Source organism: Phyllobates terribilis, unplaced genomic scaffold, assembly GCF_046119375.1.
Source record: "Phyllobates terribilis strain yellow unplaced genomic scaffold, ASM4611937v1 Scaffold_8__6_contigs__length_399053987, whole genome shotgun sequence".
NCBI classification, from domain to species: Eukaryota; Metazoa; Chordata; class Amphibia; order Anura; family Dendrobatidae; genus Phyllobates; species Phyllobates terribilis.
The window spans coordinates 145162873-145185766 of record NW_027362768.1 but is presented as its reverse complement, the minus strand read 5'-3'; the positions used below and the strand labels follow the sequence as shown (position 1 = coordinate 145185766).

General features: G+C 44.0%; 1 protein-coding gene across 2 annotated transcripts in view; it reads right to left on the bottom strand.

The window, feature by feature from the left end:
• The window catches only part of LRP8 (LDL receptor related protein 8), a 216088-nt gene that overhangs the window by 91973 nt on the left and 101221 nt on the right, over nucleotides 1-22894 (bottom strand). For both annotated transcript variants that reach the window (XM_073643442.1, XM_073643444.1), the window contains one exon: nucleotides 8565-8693. In XM_073643442.1, the coding sequence (XP_073499543.1) occupies nucleotides 8565-8693 (129 nt within the window). The remainder of the gene's footprint in view (nucleotides 1-8564; nucleotides 8694-22894) is intronic.

The following is a 22894-nucleotide window of genomic DNA, read 5'->3' as shown; positions in this document are numbered from 1 at the left end:
AAAGTTCTGATTGGGACCTGCCCATTGCTCCAAAAAAATATTCGGCAAAGTAAGCAGAGTAATATCTTCCAACTTTTATAAACAGGGAGGAGGACATGTACTGCGGCACATACACAATGATTATGCCCCTATTGAACTCCATAAGCCCCGTAGTGTTCTCAGCTATGAGAACCCTTTCATGGCCATTATAGAGTAGGATGCTCCCAAAAAATTCCCCACCCACATACACGATGTGACATCACCACAGTAAATCCTCACCCCACACAGAGAGTATGATGCCCCCAACACAGATTTAACACCCCCAACAGCATGATGCCCCTACAGTGCCCCTTCTACCACAGGATGATGGACCCCATGAGTAATGACATGTAAATAAAAACAAAAACACCATTTACATACCCTTGTTCCCCTGGCGTGCTGCTGGGGTCTGTGCAGTGTGAGGACTCCACACAGCAGGCGCGATGTAGTGACGTCATCACGCCTGCATCACGCCGAGTGTCAGACACACAGAGGAAGGCCGAATGATAGATCATGGAGACTTTGTCTCTCTGATTCACCATTCTATTTAACTGTACATTGCCTGCTGCTATTGACGGTTTGCACATGTTGGTGGGGTCCAACCGATCGGACCCACATGATGGGCAGAATACGGCACTTTTATGCACGTTACAATGGAGTAACTCGGCCATGCTCGACTGCCGCTCTATTCATTCCCCATGGGGCAGAATTCTGCCAATCGGTTCTGATCCCAGCGGTCGGACCCCCTCCTAGGAAAGGCCAAGAGCCCTTTATGAAAACTAACGACTTCAGCAAGAAGAAATTAATGCAAGACTTTTTCCTATGTACAGGCCAATGTTCACACAGGCTGGATAGGATGGGCGAGCTCAACATTGTAGTGGTCCCAATAAGCATGCCACTGTTTAGCAGAGCTTTGTTCTTTCCAGCAGCGCTTTGTTCTTTCCAGCAGCGCTCATCTTCTCCATCTTATACAGGCACTTCCAAACCCTTTGACCAGCTCTAGAGCCGCACCAGTGTAAAGCCTGGAGTCCAGTACAGCAGTGACCATCCCACTCCTAAACCCCGGCCCTAAAATAACAGACTTGGCAAATAAATGAAACTCTGTGCACAAATCCTCAGCAGCCTCAGGGGCACGTAGCTCTCATCCAGCAATCTACCTGCTGGCTGCGTACAAGGGGCCAGCGATAACGGAGCAGAGAACTTTAAGTGTAACCTTCGTTTTTATTTTTATTTCAGAAATCAATAGTACAAATGAAAATAAGCAACTTTGTCAAATATCTTATCAGAGAAATCTGATTCTTTCTCCTCCTGGACTGATCATTCATTATCATTTCATAGCTAAAATTTGTATTCAGTGAAGAATGAATTTCACGTTACTGAGATAGGACGATGTATTAATAGCGCTGGGATCGACTTCATCCGCCTCGCTGCTCTTTAGTGTATGCAGAGCTGTAGAACACATTTAGCAATTCTGCCTTCTCGTGATCCTCACTGATCAACTCCACATTACCACTAATGTCATACTCCATTCATATCCAGAGCTGCACTCACTATTCTATCAAGTCTTATTCTCCAGTCATCTCCAGAGCTGCACTCACAGTTCTGCTATTACATCAGGTCTTATTCTCCAGTCACCTCCAGAGCTGCACTCACAGTTCTGCTATTACATCAGGTCTTATTCTCCAGTCACCTCCAGAGCTGCACTCACAGTTCTGCTATTACATCAGGTCTTATTCTCCAGTCACCTCCAGAGCCGCAGTGACAATCTCTATATACAACTTCATAGTAAACCTCACAATAAATGTATCGTCATAACACTTTTACACTCTATCTAAATCATTTATTTTTTAATTTCTGCTATTTTTCTGATTCTTTGGCAATATGTTAAGTCCGTAACACAAAAGCATGGGGTTTTTTTAATTTAGGGACGTGAGTTATCTGCATTAAAATTTGTGGCCGTCCTAAAGGGAATGTAGAACGTGAGAGATCGGGCACTACATACAAAAGGCAGGTAGAGAGTGACAGACCCCGAACTACACATGGGGGACAGGTAGAGAAAGACAGAGCCCACACTACACATGGAGGACAGGTAGAGAGTGACAGACCCCGCATGACACCTGGGGGACAGGTAGAGAGTGACAGACCCCGCATGACACCTGGGGGACAGGTAGAGAGTGACAGACACCGCACTACACATGGGGGAGAGGTAGAGAGTGACAGACCCCGCACTACACATGAGGGACAGGTAGAGAAAGACAGACCCCACACGACACCTGGGGGACAGGTAGAGAGTGACAGACCCCGCACTACACATGGGGGACAGGTAGAGTGACAGACCCCACACTACACAGGGGGGACAGGTAGAGACCGACCCCACACGACACCTGGGGGACAGGTAGAGAAAGACAGACCACACACCAAATATTTATGTGGTCCTCTCCCAAATCACCCCATACAGTATAATGCTGCCCCCGACAGCACCCCATACAATATGGAGGTCCCACCACACAGTGTAAAGATCATCACAGCCCACAAAAAAAAAAAAAACACACACCTTATACAGGCTTCCCGTCTACCGCAACCACCGTCTCCTCTTCCACCCTGTCTCGCATTAGATGCAAGCAGTTCGATGCAGTGACGTCATCGCACTGCCAGACATCCCCTGCGATGCACTGGCCTCCAGCAGGTCACAGGCTGGAGTAAGTGACGGAGCAGGGAGATGGTGGCTCTTGAGGACGCCGATACTGTTAATGTAGAAATTGATGCGGCCCATCAGGCATTTGTCACATTTGCCCGACAGCCAGTCCAGCTCTGCTATATACCTAAGGATTACTAGTGACAGGGATACTAAACACCCCAGGAATACTATATACCCCCCTGTACTACTAGTAATGGGAATACTACAGTACATATTTGAGGACTACCAGTGATGATGTTCAGTGTATCATGGGCCGGTAAGAGTATAAATAAAAAAAGAAATTCTATATATAATAATTTTTTTTAATATTTATACTCTTACCGTCCCATATATATTCTAATGCCGACCATGGTAATGGCGCACACTAATGTGCAGCTGCAGATTACATACTGCTTTGGAGCCACGATGGCTCCCTCTGCCATTGAAGCGGGCATTTTACGGGCCGATTAATGATCTGTCTTTTGTTCCCTGTGACTTTGTACTCTACATTACAGTGAACTGCAGCAGAGGATAAAATGTCTGCTTCCACTGTGAGCAATTACTATATCCATATTCATCTTCGCCGGGCACAGATCATAAATATCAAGCGCTGTGCGCGTCCCATCGAGATGACGCTTTACACCTGAAGTCTTCATTTATGCTAATGGGAAGCGCACTTCAAGGCCTGACATTTCTAAGACAAACATTTCACTAAGACGCCTGCGCTCATAAACAAAAACATCAAATATAATGCCCAACTTACAGACACCATCTTTAGCACGGAGGTTTGTGCCCGCAGGCCGGGAAATTCTAAGCGGAGATCGGAGTTTCTGTTTGGACAGGGTTTACATGGGTGATCTAAGGACATGTTCACACTGCGTCTTTTTATAGGCGTCAAAGCGTTTGTTTTTCAAGCAGAAGATAAAAAAAATGCTATTTTATTTTCCACCGGATTAAAAAGATGGGAGGGAAATTTAAGAAAAATTGCTGACAAAATTCCAAAAGCAGCCACCCAAACATCTTTTAAGCTCTCGCATTGACTCGTATTGTAAAGTAGAGCGTCTTCTAAGTGGAAGATGCCAGAAGAGTGTACATGTTACTTTTCTTTAAAGTGAACCTGTCATGTCCCCTAAGGCTATTAACCTGCAGATATGGGGTAATCTCTAGGATAATACTGTTACAATGCTGTCCGGCCGCTGTAATGAAAGCACGGCTAGAGGAATACAGCACGAAGGGAAAGTCATTTTGCAGCCCATCTACAGCAGAACATCACAATACACATCTCACATGCAATTAATGAAAAGTACGAGGGTAAGGCCAGACCGCGCACTGAGACACAGTCATGACGTTGTCTAAAACCGCGTGTGGTAGGCGGTGTGTGGTTTTTGCTCAAAAAAATATGCTTTACTAGTACAAATCTAACTTTAAAATGCACCCTCTTAACAAAAAGGCATGACCGACAGACAGTGTAGGGAGAGTGCTACTGAGCTAGGGAGAGATTTATACTGCAAAATAGGTAGTGTAGGGTCTCTAAAGCCTGCAAAATCAAACAAACAGTCCTTCTCAGGACTAATATCCATTCCAGATAGACAAGGACTTGCACGGGGACAGTTCCAAGTCTGCATCTTCTGATGCGGCAAGGATCACTTCTGATGGGCACACTTTTAGGCAGTGACCTGGGTGTCAGAGATGCTTCCAGGGGTCTTCCCCATGCTGTTCCCATGTCTTTTCAGCACTGTATGCATGTGTCACACAGCACATGGCCAGATAAGGTTGTAAAATGTTAAAATGACATTTCCCGGTGAATGCATTTGTCACGGTTGAAAGCAATACAAAAGTGCAAAAACGCATAAAAAATGCTACTTGTGAACATAGCCCAAGGTGTGGAGGAGTATTTTTGTTTTTGGTTATTTATTTTACCTTATACACAAGTCTTTACCCTGGAAAGGATGTTCCTTAACATATTTCACAGGAAAACCGTTTCAGTTTCGTTTTTGAACGTTTTCTTGTGAGCCGGTAAAAGTGGCTTAATACCTCTGACCACGTTGCTGACAGCAGTGACCTGGGGATCAGAAATGCTTCCTGGGGCGATGCCCATGCTGTCCCCATGTCATTTGAGCACTGACACTATCGTTTTGGGCACTTTTTAGGCTTTCTACAGACTGCGGGGGCTGCCGCCGCAAAAATGCTCGGGTCTCCCATAGACTAACATTGGGCTCGCTGCTCGGGTCGAGGACCAGAGTATCACGGTGAGCTGGGCCCGAGCTTCGAGCACCCGAGCATTTTAGTGCTCGATCAACACTAGTTATTATAGGTATTTTGATATCCAATACACGTAGCTTCTTTTTTATCCAGAATATACTAACACAACCACACAAATTGTGTGTATTTATTGTATTATTTATATTTTTATATATATATATATATATATATATATATATATATATATATATATATATATATATATATATATATATATATATATATATATATATATATATATATATACACACATATACATACGTGTGAGCAATAGATAGATATACACACAAATATATTATAAAAAAAATTCTTGTTCCACTTTTTACTGTAACTTGGTCTCTGTTGTGCCTGGCAGAGACCCAACGTTCAGTGATCAGTGTACAATGGAATCATTGGCAATGCCAATTGCTCATATTCACTATATAGACTTTAATGTAAATGGCAAATGGGAAGACAGACGCGGTGATAAACCACTTCTGCCTTCTCCTTAGGGCTTCCTGCTGCCTCTGTCAGACGCAGGAGTGCTCAACCAGACCCAGGATCCTCTACACAATATCAAAAAGACTGTTGGGGGTCAGAAAAGTGTTAATCAATGTGAATGTTCCATCTATAATAAATAATCAAGCAATAGATTAATCTATCTCGAGTCCATAAAGTTCCAACTTTCTCGATCAGTGTCCTTTTTCCACCCATGTAATGCATGAATTAATCAATGCTGCGTTGGAATTTATTAAAGATCTCAAGTATAAATCCGCATTTCCGTCCCGTGAGGACGTACCCTTGCTTTTTGGAAAGGCATTCTGCGGTAGCGGAGGTGGGAACTGTAAGTAGAAAGTATCACCTACTGCAAAAATGTAAGAATATTCAGGGCACAAGGGAATTTTTGTGACTTGGCCTTAAATATCCTCATATAATAAGGAAGTGTACGGTGGAACATTATCCTCTACATAGTACAAAGAGACAGTTGAATTGCTCTTTATATGGTGGAACCAAGACTCAGTACATAATGGGGTCATCGAGCAATAACGCACCCAGTGAGGATCACGGAGGAAGTCCTGTTCGTGTGTCATCAGCCTCGATTTCTAGAATTGTACACCGTGACTCTCCAGAGAAGAAATGTGTTTTGAAATTACAAATGTTACCTTCAATCTCAGGGGGATGCTGACATTTTATTATCATCATCGCAAACAATATTCTCAAGGAACAAAAAAAAAAAAAAATTGCTGTTTTTTTCTATGAAGTTCACCCTTCCCCCAACCTCCACTCCAGGGATTTGAAGAAATGGGTCTATGATCAGATCTGCGTCCTGGAGACAGATGTCAGATTAATTACAGTCTCGGAAACATCGAGGCCGCTCTTCACACCGATAATGAAAATCTCAGTCATTGTTATTAGGGCAAATAAAAGCATTGCAAAAACTGATCTTGCAGATTCGGCCGCTCCGATGAGAAGATTGTGTGATGGACGGGAAACTCGATGAACGGCAGCCGATGCGTGAAATAGCGTGGGAATTATCCGCTCTGAATGTGCTGCGGTGACCCGCGGCTTCAGAACAGCGTGGAATCAAACATGATCGGAAACCGCCAGGCTAGACATTCATGTTTGCCCTTTCCACACTGATTAGCCGGAGTGAAAAGTACAAAAGTTCAAAACAAAAAGGGAAAACCATATGGGGTTAATTATAAGTATCAGATCAGAGAATATTAAAAAAAAACAAGGAAACATGGGGCAATTATCCGAGGGTCAGCAGCGCTAGAGATCCTACATATTGGCTCGTCTTCTCCTCAAGGCCATATGGAACTGAAGTAGGCACAGAGATACCAGCTGGGACAGAACATATGCTACTAAAAACTTTTGTTGGGTTTGTAAAACTTTTTACTGTATAAAAAGAAATCTGAGGCTCTAAACCCAAAGAAAGAGCAACTTTATCTGGCATGGACTCAGACCATCCATTTCTGGTTAGCCATTTATTTAAAGGGGTTGTCCCACATAACATTAAAAAAAACTCCATATACTAATTTCCCAGTGGTAAAATTAAATTATGTTACATGACCACTGCTGCCAATCAGATCAGCTGCAGCGCCCACTGTTCAGGCTGATGCAACAGTTATGTCTGCCGGAAGTATGAAGGCTACAGCTCATCGGCGGTCATATTGTTGGGTCATGTGAGCACTGCAGCCCATCAGCATCAGCCAGAGGGAAAGGTTCTGCCTAACATAACTAAGCACTGCAGACAATCAATGGACACTGATTGTCTGCAGCAGCTTTGTAACAATGTTGTGTGACAGCCAGCAATCGCAGCGCCAATATCACTAAAGCAGTGCCAGTCTAAAAGGAAAGTATATTGGGTTTTCTTTCTATATTGGCGTTGTCAATTACCGGACACCCCTTTAAGTGAACCAGTCATCATAAATCCCGGGTAGCATAAGTCAAGTACAGATGTCATCAGTAAAACTTACCTTACGCAGAGAGCCAGGAACAAGGTGATTGAGAGGACCACCCATAAGACAGATCCCCGTCGGCTTCTCCCTGCCCGACTGGTCTCCCCTTATGTGTGTATAGGGAGAGTCCTGTCGGTCTAGCAGAGCCGGGTGTGGGGGAAGTCAGTGGGGACAACTTCATCTTATTTGATAGCTAATCTGATAAAAAAAAGACAATCTGCAAATCGCTTGATTTAAAAATTGACGTCGTCGAACCCCTAAAAATTCACTCCAAAGTGTCGGCCAGTGTAATTTGTCTGTAGCAGCAGTAAGGATGAGACGGATTACAGAAAGGGATGCCGGAGCTCGCAGGTTTCCAGTTTGTCAAATTGCCTACCGGCATAGAGAGGAGTCCTTAAAGTTCAGGGCAGTTAAGATATTGGACAATGGTGGGCACAATGCATGCTAAGTGAGTGAAAGTAAGTGCCTACACCTATAGTGCTGGCAGAATGAATAAGCTGTTCCCCTATCAGCAAATAAAATAAAAGACTGCACTTTACAGAACATGAGAATTTGGACATAGACCCTAAAAACTTGATTAAGTATCCAGAGTGCCTCTCTAATTCTTGACACTATTAAGGTTTTTATTTATTCGTTTTTTTTTTTAATAAATCATTAGTACACAAAAAATATGCAACTCTATATCTTAATAGGTCAACCTGCTTCTTACCCCTCCTGGACTCATCTTTCACTCTCAATTCATGGGTAAAATCTGTATTCAGTGAAGACAAATAGTTACATTACTGAGAGAGGAGATGACAATTGGTGCTTTTAAAATTCTATGGAGAGGAGAGGGATAAGAAGGAAGAAGCTAGAGGCAGACACAGACATTCAGCTGCAAGTTCTCCTGAAATGATAGTTCCAATTCTTCATAGAACATTATGTGCACCAACTGTCTTCTATCTCACTAATGGGAAAATCTGTATTCACTTAAGACACTTTTTACCAGTGAATTGAAGATTTTGAGAATGAAAGATCAGTCCAGGAGGAGAAAAATGTAGATTTTCCCATGTATTATTGATTTATGGGAAAAAAAAAGAAATTGATAGTTACTATTTAAACTTTCATAGGAGATATTTGTCCCTATAAAGGGATGGACATCCATTTAACTCCCATTGCATACTTACTGTAACTGCAGGTGGCCTCAGATTCGTCACTTCCATCAGGACATTCCTCCTCTCCGTCACACTTCCAACGGGCTAAAACACAGTGGCCATTGTCACAGGTGAAGTCCGTCTCTGCGCAGGTTGTTTTAGCTGCAAGAGAAACAAGGAACAAACTCAGAGATAAAATAACTTCTACGCAATAATAAAAATATTCTAAACAAGTTGTAGACCATAGTCCGACAGTGCAGACCAGGTCCAGAATACTGCTATCTGAGAAAAATATGACGTGAAGGATCTTCAATAAAGAATTAGAAAATAGAAGACCTTGTGGTGGTCTACAAAACCCAAACATTTACTGTAAACTGCAGGCTGACATGTAGGATAAACTTTCTCACTGCCAACTTATCCAAAATTATGCAACAACCAATTTTAGTTTCTGACATGTCATACTCCACGTCCAACCTATGGTCCTACCCCGTTAACCCAAAGAAAGACAAAAGACTTTGAGACTGATGCCAATTGCCCCGAATTAGAGGAAACCAAATATTTTGATCAGAGTGCGGTCATCAGTTTTTCTTGTACATGAAGAAAAAAAAAAAAAAGTTTCTCTACCTTCTCCCATGTGACTTTCCGTGAAATTTGGACCACACTCTGATGTCATCCAAGTGCAGTCTGATTTTTTTTTTTGACTTGCATTGCCAATTTTGATCTGACCCAAGGATCAAAAATTGAACATGTCTCAGCAATTTTCACCAAAAATCACGGACATGTGAATGGCCCTATAAACTATCACAGGTACACGTGCTATATGTAAAAAACAGGGATAACATGTACGTGAAAATCAGACATCTGAATGAGGCCTAACTCTGCCCTCTACTAGGTGATAGTTAGCGCTTCTGCAGCTTGTCAATCACCATATTGGAGGGTGAAATTAGGCTAAGAATGGAGCTGGGGGCCGAAGCAGTGGAAATGCTATGTCCCATTAGAAAAGAAAAAAAAAAATTGTCCCCTTCAGGTGTGCAAATCCTTTAAACCAAAAAGTAATTCATATCAGATAGAACTTTTTTTCCTCTAATATAGGGCAGTTGGCATCGGCCTCAAAGAAAGGTAAGGGTGCACCATTTATAACAGTGTCTTTACATGTGTTTAGAGTTCTCCTCGGGTCACTACAAAGTCCCAATAGTTTTGGGTTTACTGGTTTATTAAATGTATCACTGGTGGACATAGACAGAAGAGGGCCCCTGTGCGAGAACAATATATGGGCACTTTGCAGCCCAATAGCCCATCATAATGCACAATGCCACCCGTTTTGGAAGTAGTAGTGGCCCCCTCTTCTGTCCAGTGCCGGACTGGTCTGCCAAGGTCCCACCAGTAACATTGACTCTGGTGGCCCGCTGTTCAGCTACATGCAAATATCACACTACCCTCATTCACAAATTTGCCTATGTTTCTATATAATAATATGTGGTCGTTTGTTAAATTAATGTTTAGATGATGCTCTTGTCTGTACATAGTGAAACATATTACTTCTCAAATAGGAGGAGTGCAGAGCCCATTCCTGCATGGGGGCCCACCAGAGGATTCTCCTGTTCGTCTGTGTGCCAGTCCAAGCCTGGTTGCACCAATGTCTGCCCCTGATAGCTATATAATGATGCCTCATATGGAACAAAGGGGGCTACATGTATAATGTAAGATCGATGGCGCAATCTGCAAGGCATGATAAAATTAGTGTACATTAACACCAAAAATGTGCACTACAAAACAGCCCGTCTTAATAAATTTGGTGCAGCAACTTCAGCAATCCCTTTAATCCTGGGGCTTATTTTGATGCATTTTGAAAAAATAAAAAAAATAAAATGTAATGCATTTTAATTTCTGACATTTTCCTCTGTGTCCCTGAGATAATCTAATTAGTTTGAGACACCCGAGGACATTATAAAAGAATCATAAAACTGCATTGTCTTAGGTGGTCACCATAGAAGTAATGGATGTAGTAACAGAATTTCCCGTCATTTGGATCCCGCTCTGACAGGTCTCTCTGGTGTCTCAGAAACCGAAAAAAAAACCTCCTGACAGCTTTTCTTATAAGCACCACAGTGTTGTTCTCGCCCGCCAACAACACGTATCACCTGCATCAAACAGAAGACAGAATCATCTGCCTGGATCTGCACTAAAAGGCCACCAGGGACCGACTGGAGTCATGAGAAAGGGATGGTAAGGCTTGTTATTTTACACATCTATATCTTGGTTTTGACTCGAGATACATTTATAAATTACCGGCTTTACCGACACAACACAACACAGCGTATGTTCAGGCGCAGAATTATTTTTTTTGGAGCAGAAATTGAGCGGATACTTTCCAAATCTTACTCAAAAACTCAAATACTTTGATTTGATTTTTTTTTCCCCTGCAGATGAAACTACTTGTGCACATAACCATATACAAATGTAGCTGTTGGGTTTCTTATTTGGCAGCGCTGCAGTCAATCCCTTAGATCAAGAGGTTGTCTACCTTTTTGCTAGAGCCTAGGGTGGTGCAAAAAAACAAAAAACACAATATACCCCCCTACCAGACCCCATCGCTCCTCTGTACTCTGCACTATGTCCCCTGCTCGTCTCCTAAATTCCTCTTCCAGCAGGGGGCATCTGTTTCTTCTGGGTCCGATAATATGTGGCCCCTGTAGCCAATCAGCGACTGCTATGTGGCGCCCTGCTGTGCATTGGTGCCACAGATTCTATAGTGGTGCATGAACGGATTCCTCCACAAGAGGCCCTCATAGCATTCACACACCTCCACCTTCCACCTCAGACCAGCAGAGGGAGCCCAGATAGGGATATAAATAGGGAAGGTGGAGCTAGGCAGCTCAGTCTGTAAGAGGTCTGGTCTGAAGTCAAGTCTGTGAGGAGCTCAGTTACAGTCAGTCTGGAGTCCACAGAGTGCAGTCTGTGAGAAAGTCAGTCCAGCCCATACTCAGGGAGCTCAGGTTAGTGAGCCCAAGGCGTGCAGACGCCGTAAGAGCGGTGAAGAATAGCAAGGCCTACTGCCAGTGTGAAGCCTAGCGAGGGCCCCGAGCGTGGCTGAAGGCAAGTGGAGTAAGCGAGCTACATAGGGGGCAGAGGAGCTTAGCCAGCTCACCCCAAGACCATGTACCGGAAACCGGGTCCGCGTCTGCAGGGATCTCTACGAACAGCAGAAACTACCGAAACCCCTGGCGAACTATATGTCCCAGGAACACCAAAAGCTGACTGATATACCAGGGTCAGGAGTCACTGAGGCCCAAGAGACCAGGAAGCGTGATCTCCAACAGACGGCCCTACCACCAGGTCAGCAGGTGCAAGACAGAGACCAAGTTAGGCCTAGCTCCAGGCATGTCATAAACTTATCAGGAAAAGGCAAGAAGCAGGAGGCCCCACACCCGCTCACTGGGGAGAGTCCTGAAATGCACCCTTCACCCTACAGTGCCCTGGACCGTGCCTGAAACACCACCAGTAAAAGGTACTGAAGTGAACTGTTGTAAGTGTGCCTATTCTTCTTCCGACCCGGTTGGGTCCCCTCTATCCTGCATCCCTTCTCCTACGCTGCCCTGAGGCCCCGCTCCACCTGTGGGGAGCCGCACCAACTAAGCTGCCTGATCACCGGCCTCAGAGGACTGTAGCAGCACTGGTGATCCTCACCAACAACCACGGGTGGCGTCACGAACAATTTCCCCTTTCCCATACACCTTTCCCCCATTATTCCTTGCTTTTAAGAGTGACCCCAGGGTACGGCCTCGGGAGCCGGTCACCGCGGCATCCCCAAAACCAACAACAAGGCCCGGGCGCCGAGTCGTCCCCATCCCCTAGGCGCGTCAGCTAATTTGCTGCAGAGGTTACAAAACACCATCCCCCAGCCGGAAAAGGTGCAGAGGGGCGTTGTGGGTCCAGTAGATGGACCATTATTAATCTGTTATAAAATAGTGGACAACCCCTACAACGTGAGATCACATTATTTTAAGATTGGATTTTATATAGGACTTATGGTAATTATGTGAACCTACAGAAAAAGATTTAAATGACGCATATCTATTTTGCACAAAATATTCACTTTTTTTTTTTTTTTTTTTTTTTTTAAACTTTACACTGCCACTTTCATTTATTTATTTAATTTATTTTTTAAGGTTGAGCTTATTGAGAGGGTTGAGACCAACAGATATATTATATTTTAAGCCAGAATTATATAAAAATTCTAATGGAAATGTACGTCAGCTCTGAAATTTTGGTTTGTGGCATATAGGTATCCCAAGATACGCCAAATTTATTAAAAATGCAATGAGCCTGTTAAAAAAAAAAAGTGTGCATCTTACTATCTTACTGCAGCTGGCTCTTATTTTAGATTGGAGAATGAAGTTTAAAGTGAATTTATTAAAAGGTTTTTGCTATGTAATCTGAGACCAGCATGATGCAGTGGCCCTGATTCCAGCAATGTGTCACTTACTAGGCTGTTAAAATAAAAATCAGTGTTTTATTAGCAGTAGATTATTATATCTAGTGCCTAATAGTCAACTGTTCTGTGTAACCCCACCCCACCACTGATTGGTAGTTTTCTGTCACTGTACACAGAAAGCTGCCAATCAGTGGTGTGGGCGGGATTATACAGGGCTCAGCATTCAGAACACTGCTATATCTGCAGAAGAAAAAACAGGGATTGCATGAAAATGACAGCATGCAGACCAGCAAGTGACACATCACTGGAATCAGGGTCTCAGGCATTACATTGTGCTGCTCTCAGATTACATAGAAACACCTGATGATAGGATAACAATCTTAAAAGGGAATCTACCATTAAGATATGACATTGGTGTGTGACCATACCACAGTTCATTCAATTCACCACTATAAGTATTTGGATGCACTGACCAGAAAATATATTTCCAGTATATGTAGATTCGTAAAAAAGGGACTTATCCAAGGTCATAAGGAGCAGAGTGGTCCAGAAAGTCTGCCCTTGTCATTACTATTCTGGGAGCACATTTCATCACTGCGCTGCTCCAGGTAAGATGTAGGAATTTAAATTCCTTCTGTAATATCCTCGTAAAGCCATGTACCGCAGTGCTGAGCATCCAGGACAAGCATTACATTAATATCACAGCCTCGCTGACATACTTTCCATAAATACAGCATGCTACAGCATGTGAAGACACCGCACGAAGTGTACCGGCACGCACCATTTACATAATGGTTTAAGGCAAAACTCTTATGGCAAAAGGAAAAGAAGTTATTTGGAACTTGCAGATCATGGCTGAACTGCAGCAACTCACTACTAAGCAACTCACTACTAATCACCCTTCCTCTCACTAAACCCTCATTCACTTTCTTGTGAATTTGGCCTTACTCTTCTAACGGAGATAGCCCATGACCACTGCAGCCAATCACTGACCACAGCAATGACGCATTGGTCACACCCTTGTAAACGGTTTGATAGCAGCAGTCATGCAGAGGGAAGTGAGAGAATTTTTGAGGGCCCCTGGTCGAGGTGCAATGTTGTGATGGGGGATCAAAAGGTAAGTATATTTTTTCATGAGTATTTTTTTTTTTTTTTTTTTTTTTTTTTAAACATCGTTTAAAAATGTAAAGTGGAAAACCCCAAACTTTTTTCAAGGACAAATTTATATATATCTGGCACACTCCTCAGATATCTGAAAAAGGAATTGGAGGTGGCAGTGTGTGAAGTGGTTACGCTGCGTCAGCCAGCAAGAAGACCCACAACATTAATGTGGCAGAGGGGGGCCCGAGAACCGCCCCCCGATGTGGCAGAAAGGGGGCAAGAGGACCGCCCCCCGATGTGGCAAAAGGGGGCCCCGAGGACCGCCCCCCGATGTGGCGGACGGGGGCAGAGCCCTGACCCTGAAGATTAGAGCCCACTGTCAGGAGGCTCTGCTGGACAGTATTTCTCCTGATGAGCAGACCACGTCAAAACTTCCCACAATCTTTGTTATCTGGGTTGCTGTGTGCGTATAGTAATACAGGGACAGAGGACACTGGGGATCGAGTGCTGTGCACGCTGGGGGAAGGATGCACTGTGTTTGCTCACCAAAGAAGAGCTCCAGGGATCCACCAGGTTGCCCATTTACTACTGAGCCCCTACCTATGAGTGGTCCATGGCAGCCACCCCCCAGACCTTATCCTAATAACTGAACACAGTGAAGAATAATTGGTTATCGGTAAAACTCATCCAGGTCAGAACGATGACATGATGGCCCTTGCAAGCATCAGAAGACCAATGTGCTCTGCACACTACGGGAATGGAAATCAATGACTTATTACCTGTCTAATAACACATGTCTTTGCCATTGTTCTAAAGGAAGCTTTTATTGATTGCAATTACAGAACAAAATCCATATATGTTAGAACCTACAAAATGTTCATAAATCATGAAAATTCCACACTGATATTTCCAGAATCGGAGCGGCCATGTAGGCCATAGATTAGGAGATGTAAAAGAGCCCATCATTAGGAGATCGATCTGTAGCCATTACTGTAACCTACTGGAATTCGCACACGATACGCTCCGGCCTTCTGAACCAGCATGTGCAGCACAGGAGGATTACATTTTAATAATGTGTAAAGCCTTCAGTGCAGCAGGGATTAGAGGATGATGTGCCCGCACCGAGGAGCGCCAGGACGGGATGATAACCTACGCCAACCTATAGGTCCTCTAGGAATAGCAGAAGAACCACCATGACACGGAGCAGGATTTTTCCCCTCATCCTAAAAGGATCGGGAAGCAAAACTTCCTTTTTCTACACGAGTTTCCAGGTCTCCAGCCCGTTGTCAAGACAACAGCCGCCATTAGAATACAAATCACCTCGGCTGCAGCAAGCACCAAAGCTGCATGCAAATGTGAGGGGCGACTGAGTAAACAGGGAGTCATTGGGGTCACGGTAGACAAACACAGGACTAAGCGGAAAGGTTATTAATGTCCTACACTGTCCCCTTTCTCCATGGGAACGGCAATCGCTCAACTGCAATGCATGGGGCCGTGTATATCATCATGTGTGAGCCCCGAGCTTGTCACTTGGGTGTGAACTGTGCCACAATGCCTGGGTCACATAGTAACCTCGGCTCTGGTCATTTAACCCTAGGGAGTTTACAGAATTAAAAAAAAAAAAATCCAAGGCAGGAACATAACTCAAAATACATAACTGCTTGGAGCCATGATTATCCAACCCACTACGTCTCTATAGAGCCGGAGACAATATGTCTGTGCGTAGGCCTCTGGTATACAACAAAAGGCAATGGCGGTAACCGCGCTCCATCGCTGCGTGTTGCCTCATTGCGTAGGTGTGAACAAATTATGCTCCCGTCTCCTTTCCTACTCATTATGCCAAATACCTAATGTAATACAATATCTCAAGAACCTCCAAAAAGGGCAGAGAAATACAACCACAGCGTGGACCGACGATGCCCAGAGCTGAACGGCAAGGCTTGTTTTTCTCCGCCGGGAGAATTAGGCCCCTTAATCCTCTGACCTAGACTGTACACACAAACACATACTCTGTGGGGATACAACCCCCATCATTTGTATCCACAGGAAGGGTATCCTCCTCCCCCCACCACCCCGCAGTCCTTATTCAGGGTAATGATGGGCAATTCTGAAAGTACGGAGCAGGGAGATTCTTACTGAACCCATGGAATATCTGAGACAACCGTGGATATTCTTTAGGTTTAATACAAAAAGGAAACATTAAAAAGGGACAAAGGACCGGAATGCAAAGGAGCAAAGTGAATAGGAAAATGACCATAGAATAGAGCGTCCATGTAATCATTGTGCATTAGCGTTAAAAATTATATAGAGCTCTAAAGAATATTGTGTATTTTTACATAAAATGCCCAGAAATTATAGGACAGGAAAAGCATTGGTTTACAGAATCCCTACTGCAATCTAAAAAAGGGCTCTCTTTTCAGCACAACTTTTACATTAATATACAAGGAAAATGCACGAATAAGAAATAATATAGAGTCATTATCAGATTTTTTTTCTTCCTTCCCCCTTCAGCCATGGAGGCATTCCAATAAATTCCAATAAATCCTCACGCACATGGCTAGTTTTGCACGGAGCAGTATTAGGGCACCAATTATTTGCACCCCGTTTTTTGCTCCAGTCTGCTGAGTTGTTCGATGGGAGTCTCAGGACCTGGACTCCCACCTATCTACAGGAAATTAAAGTGTCTGCCTAATAGGAAAAAAAAACATTTTCAAAGTCTACTTACTCTTTAAAAAAAAAAGTTCAATGCAATACCCTGCATCTAGCTCAATTTGTAACTATCTGATAAATATGAGTAGAGCGCCTCTCCTCCCCTCTGCTTCACACCAGAATGCATTTTTTTGCACATATATTGTGAGTAGTGAGTCAGCTGACTTAGTCTTCGCAGTGCGTATCACGGAAGTGTATCAGACAAGTGTGAAGTATTGTATAGACCTGTACTGGACCAGAAGGATACTGGATATCCAAAGTAAACAATGTTTCTGTTTGTTTTCATGCTCTCCCCTATTGTCCTCCACTTTCTACTAACCCCCATAATCCCTCACCTAGTAATGAACACTTAATCTCTCCCTCCAGCCTCCCCATTCATCTCACCTCCTCCTCAGAACTATTCTTCAACATTCAATCCTGTGTCTCCAAACACAGACAGCCACCTCATGCCCTGTCCTGCTCCCACCTAACACTTTCTCTGCTCCTCCTCACTGCCAGATATATCTCTCCAAATCCTGACCCTCCTTACCACATCCCCACAGTCACTTCCTCTCATCCACGATGATCAGAAACTCTCGCATCCTTTCTAACCTTATACCCATCTGCCAGCCCCCGCTTCCCCACTAACAGGAAATCTATACAAGACTCACTCCGTCTGCAACAAACTTTCATACATCCATGAGCTTTTTATTACAAACAAACTTTCCTTCCTCTGCATCACCGAAACCTGGCTAACCCTTTCTGACACAGCCTCTCCAGCTGTACTTTTGTACGGTGGATTGAACCTTTCCCACCCCCACGCTATAGCGGCAAGCATCGTGGAGGAGTAGGCTTTTTCCTGTCAGATAACTGCTCCTTCACCCAAATCCAACTTCCGCCCTCCATTACTCTCCCCTCTTTTGAGGCGCCCGGTGTGCACATCTACTCCCCTTCCAACCTCCAACTGGCTGTCATTTACCGCTCCCCAGGGTCAGCCACCACTTTATTCAACCACTTCACCAACTGGCTACTTGACTTCCTTTCCGCTGACATCCCCATTGACACTTCCCACTCAGCTGTCTCTAAGCTTCTATCCCTCACTTCCTCCTTCGGCCTTGCTCAATGGTATTCTGCAGCCTCTCACAAAGATGACCACACACAGGACCTCATCTTCACCCACCACTGTTCCCTATCTAACCTCTCTAACTCACCTCTCCCCGTCTGACCACAACCTACTTACATTCTCTTCTCTCTCCTCACCAGGTGCACAATCCCCAATCCACAAACTAACACCCTCGCAGAAATCTCAAACACCTTTACCTACACTCGCTCTCTGAATCCCTTCTCCCTCTTATAGACATTAGTTCCTTACATGATGCAGATGTTGCGGCCACTTTATAACACCACAACAGCGGCAGCTCAATTCAGTCGTCCCACTCACCCATACCAAAGGTCGCACAATCAACAGGCATCCCTGGCACACCAACCTGACTAAAGAACTGCGATGGGTCTCCAGGGTCGCTGAGAGGAGATGGAAAAGGTCTCACTCCAACAAGCACTTCCTAGCATTCAAACAGTCCCTCACTACCTTCAAGTCCACACTCCCTGCAGCAAAACAAACCTACTTCTCATCTCTCATATCCTCCCTGTCTCACAACCCTTAACAGCTATTCAACACTTTAAATTCTCTCCTTCGTCCCCCAGCGCCTCCTCCCTCTCCTCTCAGCTAAAGACTTTGACACCATCAGACAAAGCTTTTGCCTAAAGTCCCACAGCCCTTCCTCATATGTACTCAACCCTCCTCCTCCAAAACCAGCTTCTCCACCATTACAATCAACTTTCCTCTTTACTCTCTAAATCACACCTCATCACCTGTGAACTTGACCCAATCCAGTCCCACCTCATCCCTAACCTTACCACAGTCTTCATCCCAATCCTAACCCACCTTTTCAAGCGGTCAATAACTGGTGTCTTCTCCTCATGCTTCAAACATACCTTGATCACACCCATCCTCAAAAAGCCCTCCCTTGACCCATCCTCTCTGACTACCTATGGCACCATATGACTTCTGCCCTTTGCCTCAAAACTACTGGAACAACACATCCATTTTGAACTGTAACTGTCCTCCCACCTCTCCCTCTTTGACAGCTTACAATCTGGCTTCCGACAGCACCATTCCACTGAAACTGCCCTGAATAAAGTCACCAACGACCTACTAACTGACAAATCCAAGCGACACTACTCTTTCCTCCTCCTTCTGGACCTGTTCATCTGCCTTCGACACAGTAGACCATTCCCTTTTACTACAGACTCATCTCTTGGCATCACAGACTTGGCCCTATCTTGGATCTCCTCATACCTAACAGACCAGACATTCAGCATCTCCCACTCACACACCACCTCCTCATCTCGCCCCCTATCTGTCGGTGTCCCCAAGGTTTAGTTCTAGGAGCCCTGCTCTTCTCCATCTACACCTTCGGCCTGGGACAGCTAATAAGAGTCTCATGGCTTTCAACATCACCTCTAAGCTGATAACACACAGATCTACCTCTCTGGACCTGATATTACCTCCCTATCAACCAGAATCCCACAATGTCTGTCCGCTATTTCATCCTTGTTCTCTTCTAGATTTCTAAAATTTAACATGGATAAAACAGAATTCATCATCTTTCCACCATCTCACTCAACCCCCCCCATCTGACCTATCCATCATAGTCAATGGCTGCTTACTCTCTCGTCCCACAAGCTCGCTGCCTTGGGGTAACCCTGGACTCTGAACTCTCCTTCAAACCACATATCCAAGCCCTTTCCACTTCCTGCCGACTCCAACTCAAAAATACTCTCGAACCCCTCCAATCTATCCTAAACCCTGCTGCCCGACTAATCCACCTGTCCATGCCCCCCCCCCCCCCCCCCCCCGCTATTCCCCGGCCTCTCCCTTCTGTCAATCCCTACACTGGCTCCCATTACCCAGACACTCCAGTTCAAAACCCTAACTATGGCATACAAAGCCACCCACAACCTGTCTCCTCCATACATCTGTGACCTAGTCTCCCGCTACTTACATGCACGCAACCTCCGAGCCTCACAAGATCTCCTCATCCCACAATCGTATAAAAGATTTCTCCGGTGAATCCCCCCTACTCTGGAACTCTCTACCCCAACATATTAGACTCTCGCCTACCGTGGACACCTTCAAAAGGAATCTGAAGACCCACCTCTTCCGACAAGTGTACAACCTACAGTAACCCTCGCTCCACCATACTGCTGCACGACCAGCTCTATCCTTACCTACTGTATCCTCACCCATCCCTTGTAGACTGAGCCGGCCCTCACGGGCAGGGTCCTCGCTCCTCCTGTACCAGTCGCAGACTTGTATTGTTCAAGATTACTGTAATTGTTTTTGCTATGTATACCCCTTTCACATGTAAAGCACCATGGAATAAATGGCGCAATGATAATAAAGGAAAAATGTATAGCATAAACAATGTCGGAGGAAATAATTCATTTTTTATTTTATTTTAACGCTGGGAATTTTGCGTCACTCATCTCAAACCAAAAAGAAAAAAAGTAAGGAAGAACATATCTGTCAGTATGAAAACTTCATACAGAATCCAAACAGAAGTCAAATCAAGTCAACCTCCATTTTATATTAGAACCATTGCTTTTACAATGGACTATTGGACGACAGATGGCATCCAAAAAAACTTGCGTCATTAAATACGATGCACAAGGATTTGGAAAATCTTGGTCAGAAGTGGTCAGCACCAAGGACAACACCTGCAAGGAGGTTGTATCTTCTTCCCCGCTGGTTTCCTCTGAATTCTCCGGTTTCCTCCCACACTCCTATGACATACTTATAGGGAATTTAGATTGTGAGCCCCAATGGGGACAGTGATGATCATAATGTCTATAAAGCGCTGAGGAATTAATGGCGCTAGATAAGTGAGTAAAATAAAGTGGTAGACTTTCTCCGAAGAGATTCTTTCCATGGTACACAACGCCTAAATTTTTTTCACTTTGGATTACAAAAACTGGATGCAAAATGTTATAGACTGCTTAGGATTACCTTTAACTATGTCTATACCTCCTGAATACTAGATATTCTTATGCTCGTACTTTTATTTTTTGTTACTTAAAATCGATCGATAAGAGGAATCAAAAAAAAAAACATGAACCTTCTTATTGTTATCTGGACAATGCTACAGACAAAAAAGACTAACCATAAGAGTAGCCCTATAATGGAGAGGTGTAGCTTCACTTACATCCAATTTATAGAAGACTGTAAAGTTCACAGCTGACATCAAAGTGATCAGCTACAGGAGTGTACACACTATCCAGGATGTGCAGGGTCATGAGAGGAAACACCTTAATCCTACAAATATGGAGAGTTTAACCTCCTTCAACTTAATCCTATAAAAAGGTGCAGCCAAGATTCCCAGAGAACATGTCAAGATAATCCAATCCTGAAGCGTAAGCAGACATGAAAGGGGCTATATGAAATGAAAAAAAGTTTTCCCCAAGAGCAGGAAATGGTACAAAAAAAAAAAAAGTTAGCTCTGAGGTCACATGAATTATGGACTTTACAAGATTATTGCAGAAGCAGGGGGAAAACTGATAAAGCTGTGCTGCCGGTGTACAGACCACACAACAATGACCCCAGCTCAACAGCCTTATCGGCATATATGAAACTTGAGTCTTGAGGCTTTTCCTGCAAAAAGATGCAGAAATTTCTGCACCAAATACTTACGTTTGCACAAACCCATAAGCCTCTTGCACAACGCAGAGGGAAATGGCTCTGCAAGAACAAGTACGAAAGAACACATCGAAACCTCTTTTTGAAACCGAAGGTGTACCATACTAGCCAATTTTTAATGAGACTTTTCCCCAAAGCCATTCTGGCTTCTTACAGGCCATTTTCTCGTTTGTTATCTAGTTTCACGTTCCATGAATGTGCGATTGTTATCGGATGGAGACCTGGCGTCCAAACTATAGGAAAAGTTGGATGGTATGAGGATCGCAAGGCCATATAGTAGCACAGTGCAGCTCCGTTCAATGTTTTACATCTGGCCACTGCTGGAGCCGCTAGCAGCTGATGGATGGGGGGTGCCAGGTGTCGGACCTCCACCGATCCAATATTATCCTAAGGATAGGAGATCAATATAGTTTGACCGGACGACCCCGTTAAGCAATTATGGCAGTGTAGAGCGCAAAGGCTTTACAGAGCCATATAATACTCACGGGTAGGAGACCTTCGTTAATGCAATTAAATCGAAAAAGGCTTGCATTCCCTTATTTACTTACGCTTTCCTTAATGATCTGCAGGTATTAAAGCGATGCCACACAGGAATTAATCGTGTTGCAGCAAAATGAGGGCCTTACACACAAGGTACCTCTGCAGAGTTCTAGAAAACAGTTACAGAATGGATCAAGGAAATTGAGTGACAGCGAGCTGTAATAACTCCGCTTCCCAATAATTACTGCACAGCATGGTGAGCTGGAAGAAGCTTAGCCTGGGGATCCCTGTGCTTTAATTACGGTTCCATTGGCCGCACTTCACTACAAACTGTTTGAAGTGCCGTTCAATCCATATTATTCTCCATCTAGCGCAGAGAATCTTCATACCGCCACACACTTCCCAATTGCTCCCAATCCAGCTATGTGCTAAAGAACATTTTGTTGATTTAGCCGAAACTGTAGAATTAAATAACATGGACGATAAGGTTTTTGTCCAAGCCGAACCAGCTGTGATCGGCCCTCAGATGCCGCGATAATACAATGATCACTTACATAATTATATTTGCATAATGTCGTCGCTCTATTGGGAATCTCTGGATAATGTTAGTTAATGCTGCAATATACACATGTGTATTTCAAATACGCATCACATCAGCCATGGGGCATCCATTCTCTCCTAGTTCTTAGTCTATAGAGACCAAAAGATAAATAAGAGTATATTTATCCCTTCGTGTGTTCATGGGTGAGGCAATATACATTGTCTTTACTAAAAACTGTAATTCGATTTGTAAGGTTCATATGAGGAAGACCTGCATGGAGACAAAGTTTTCCTGGCAATGCTCATCCCAAATGTCCTACATGCCAAGAACCCTAACCCTAACAGTAGGTGCACACAACCCAT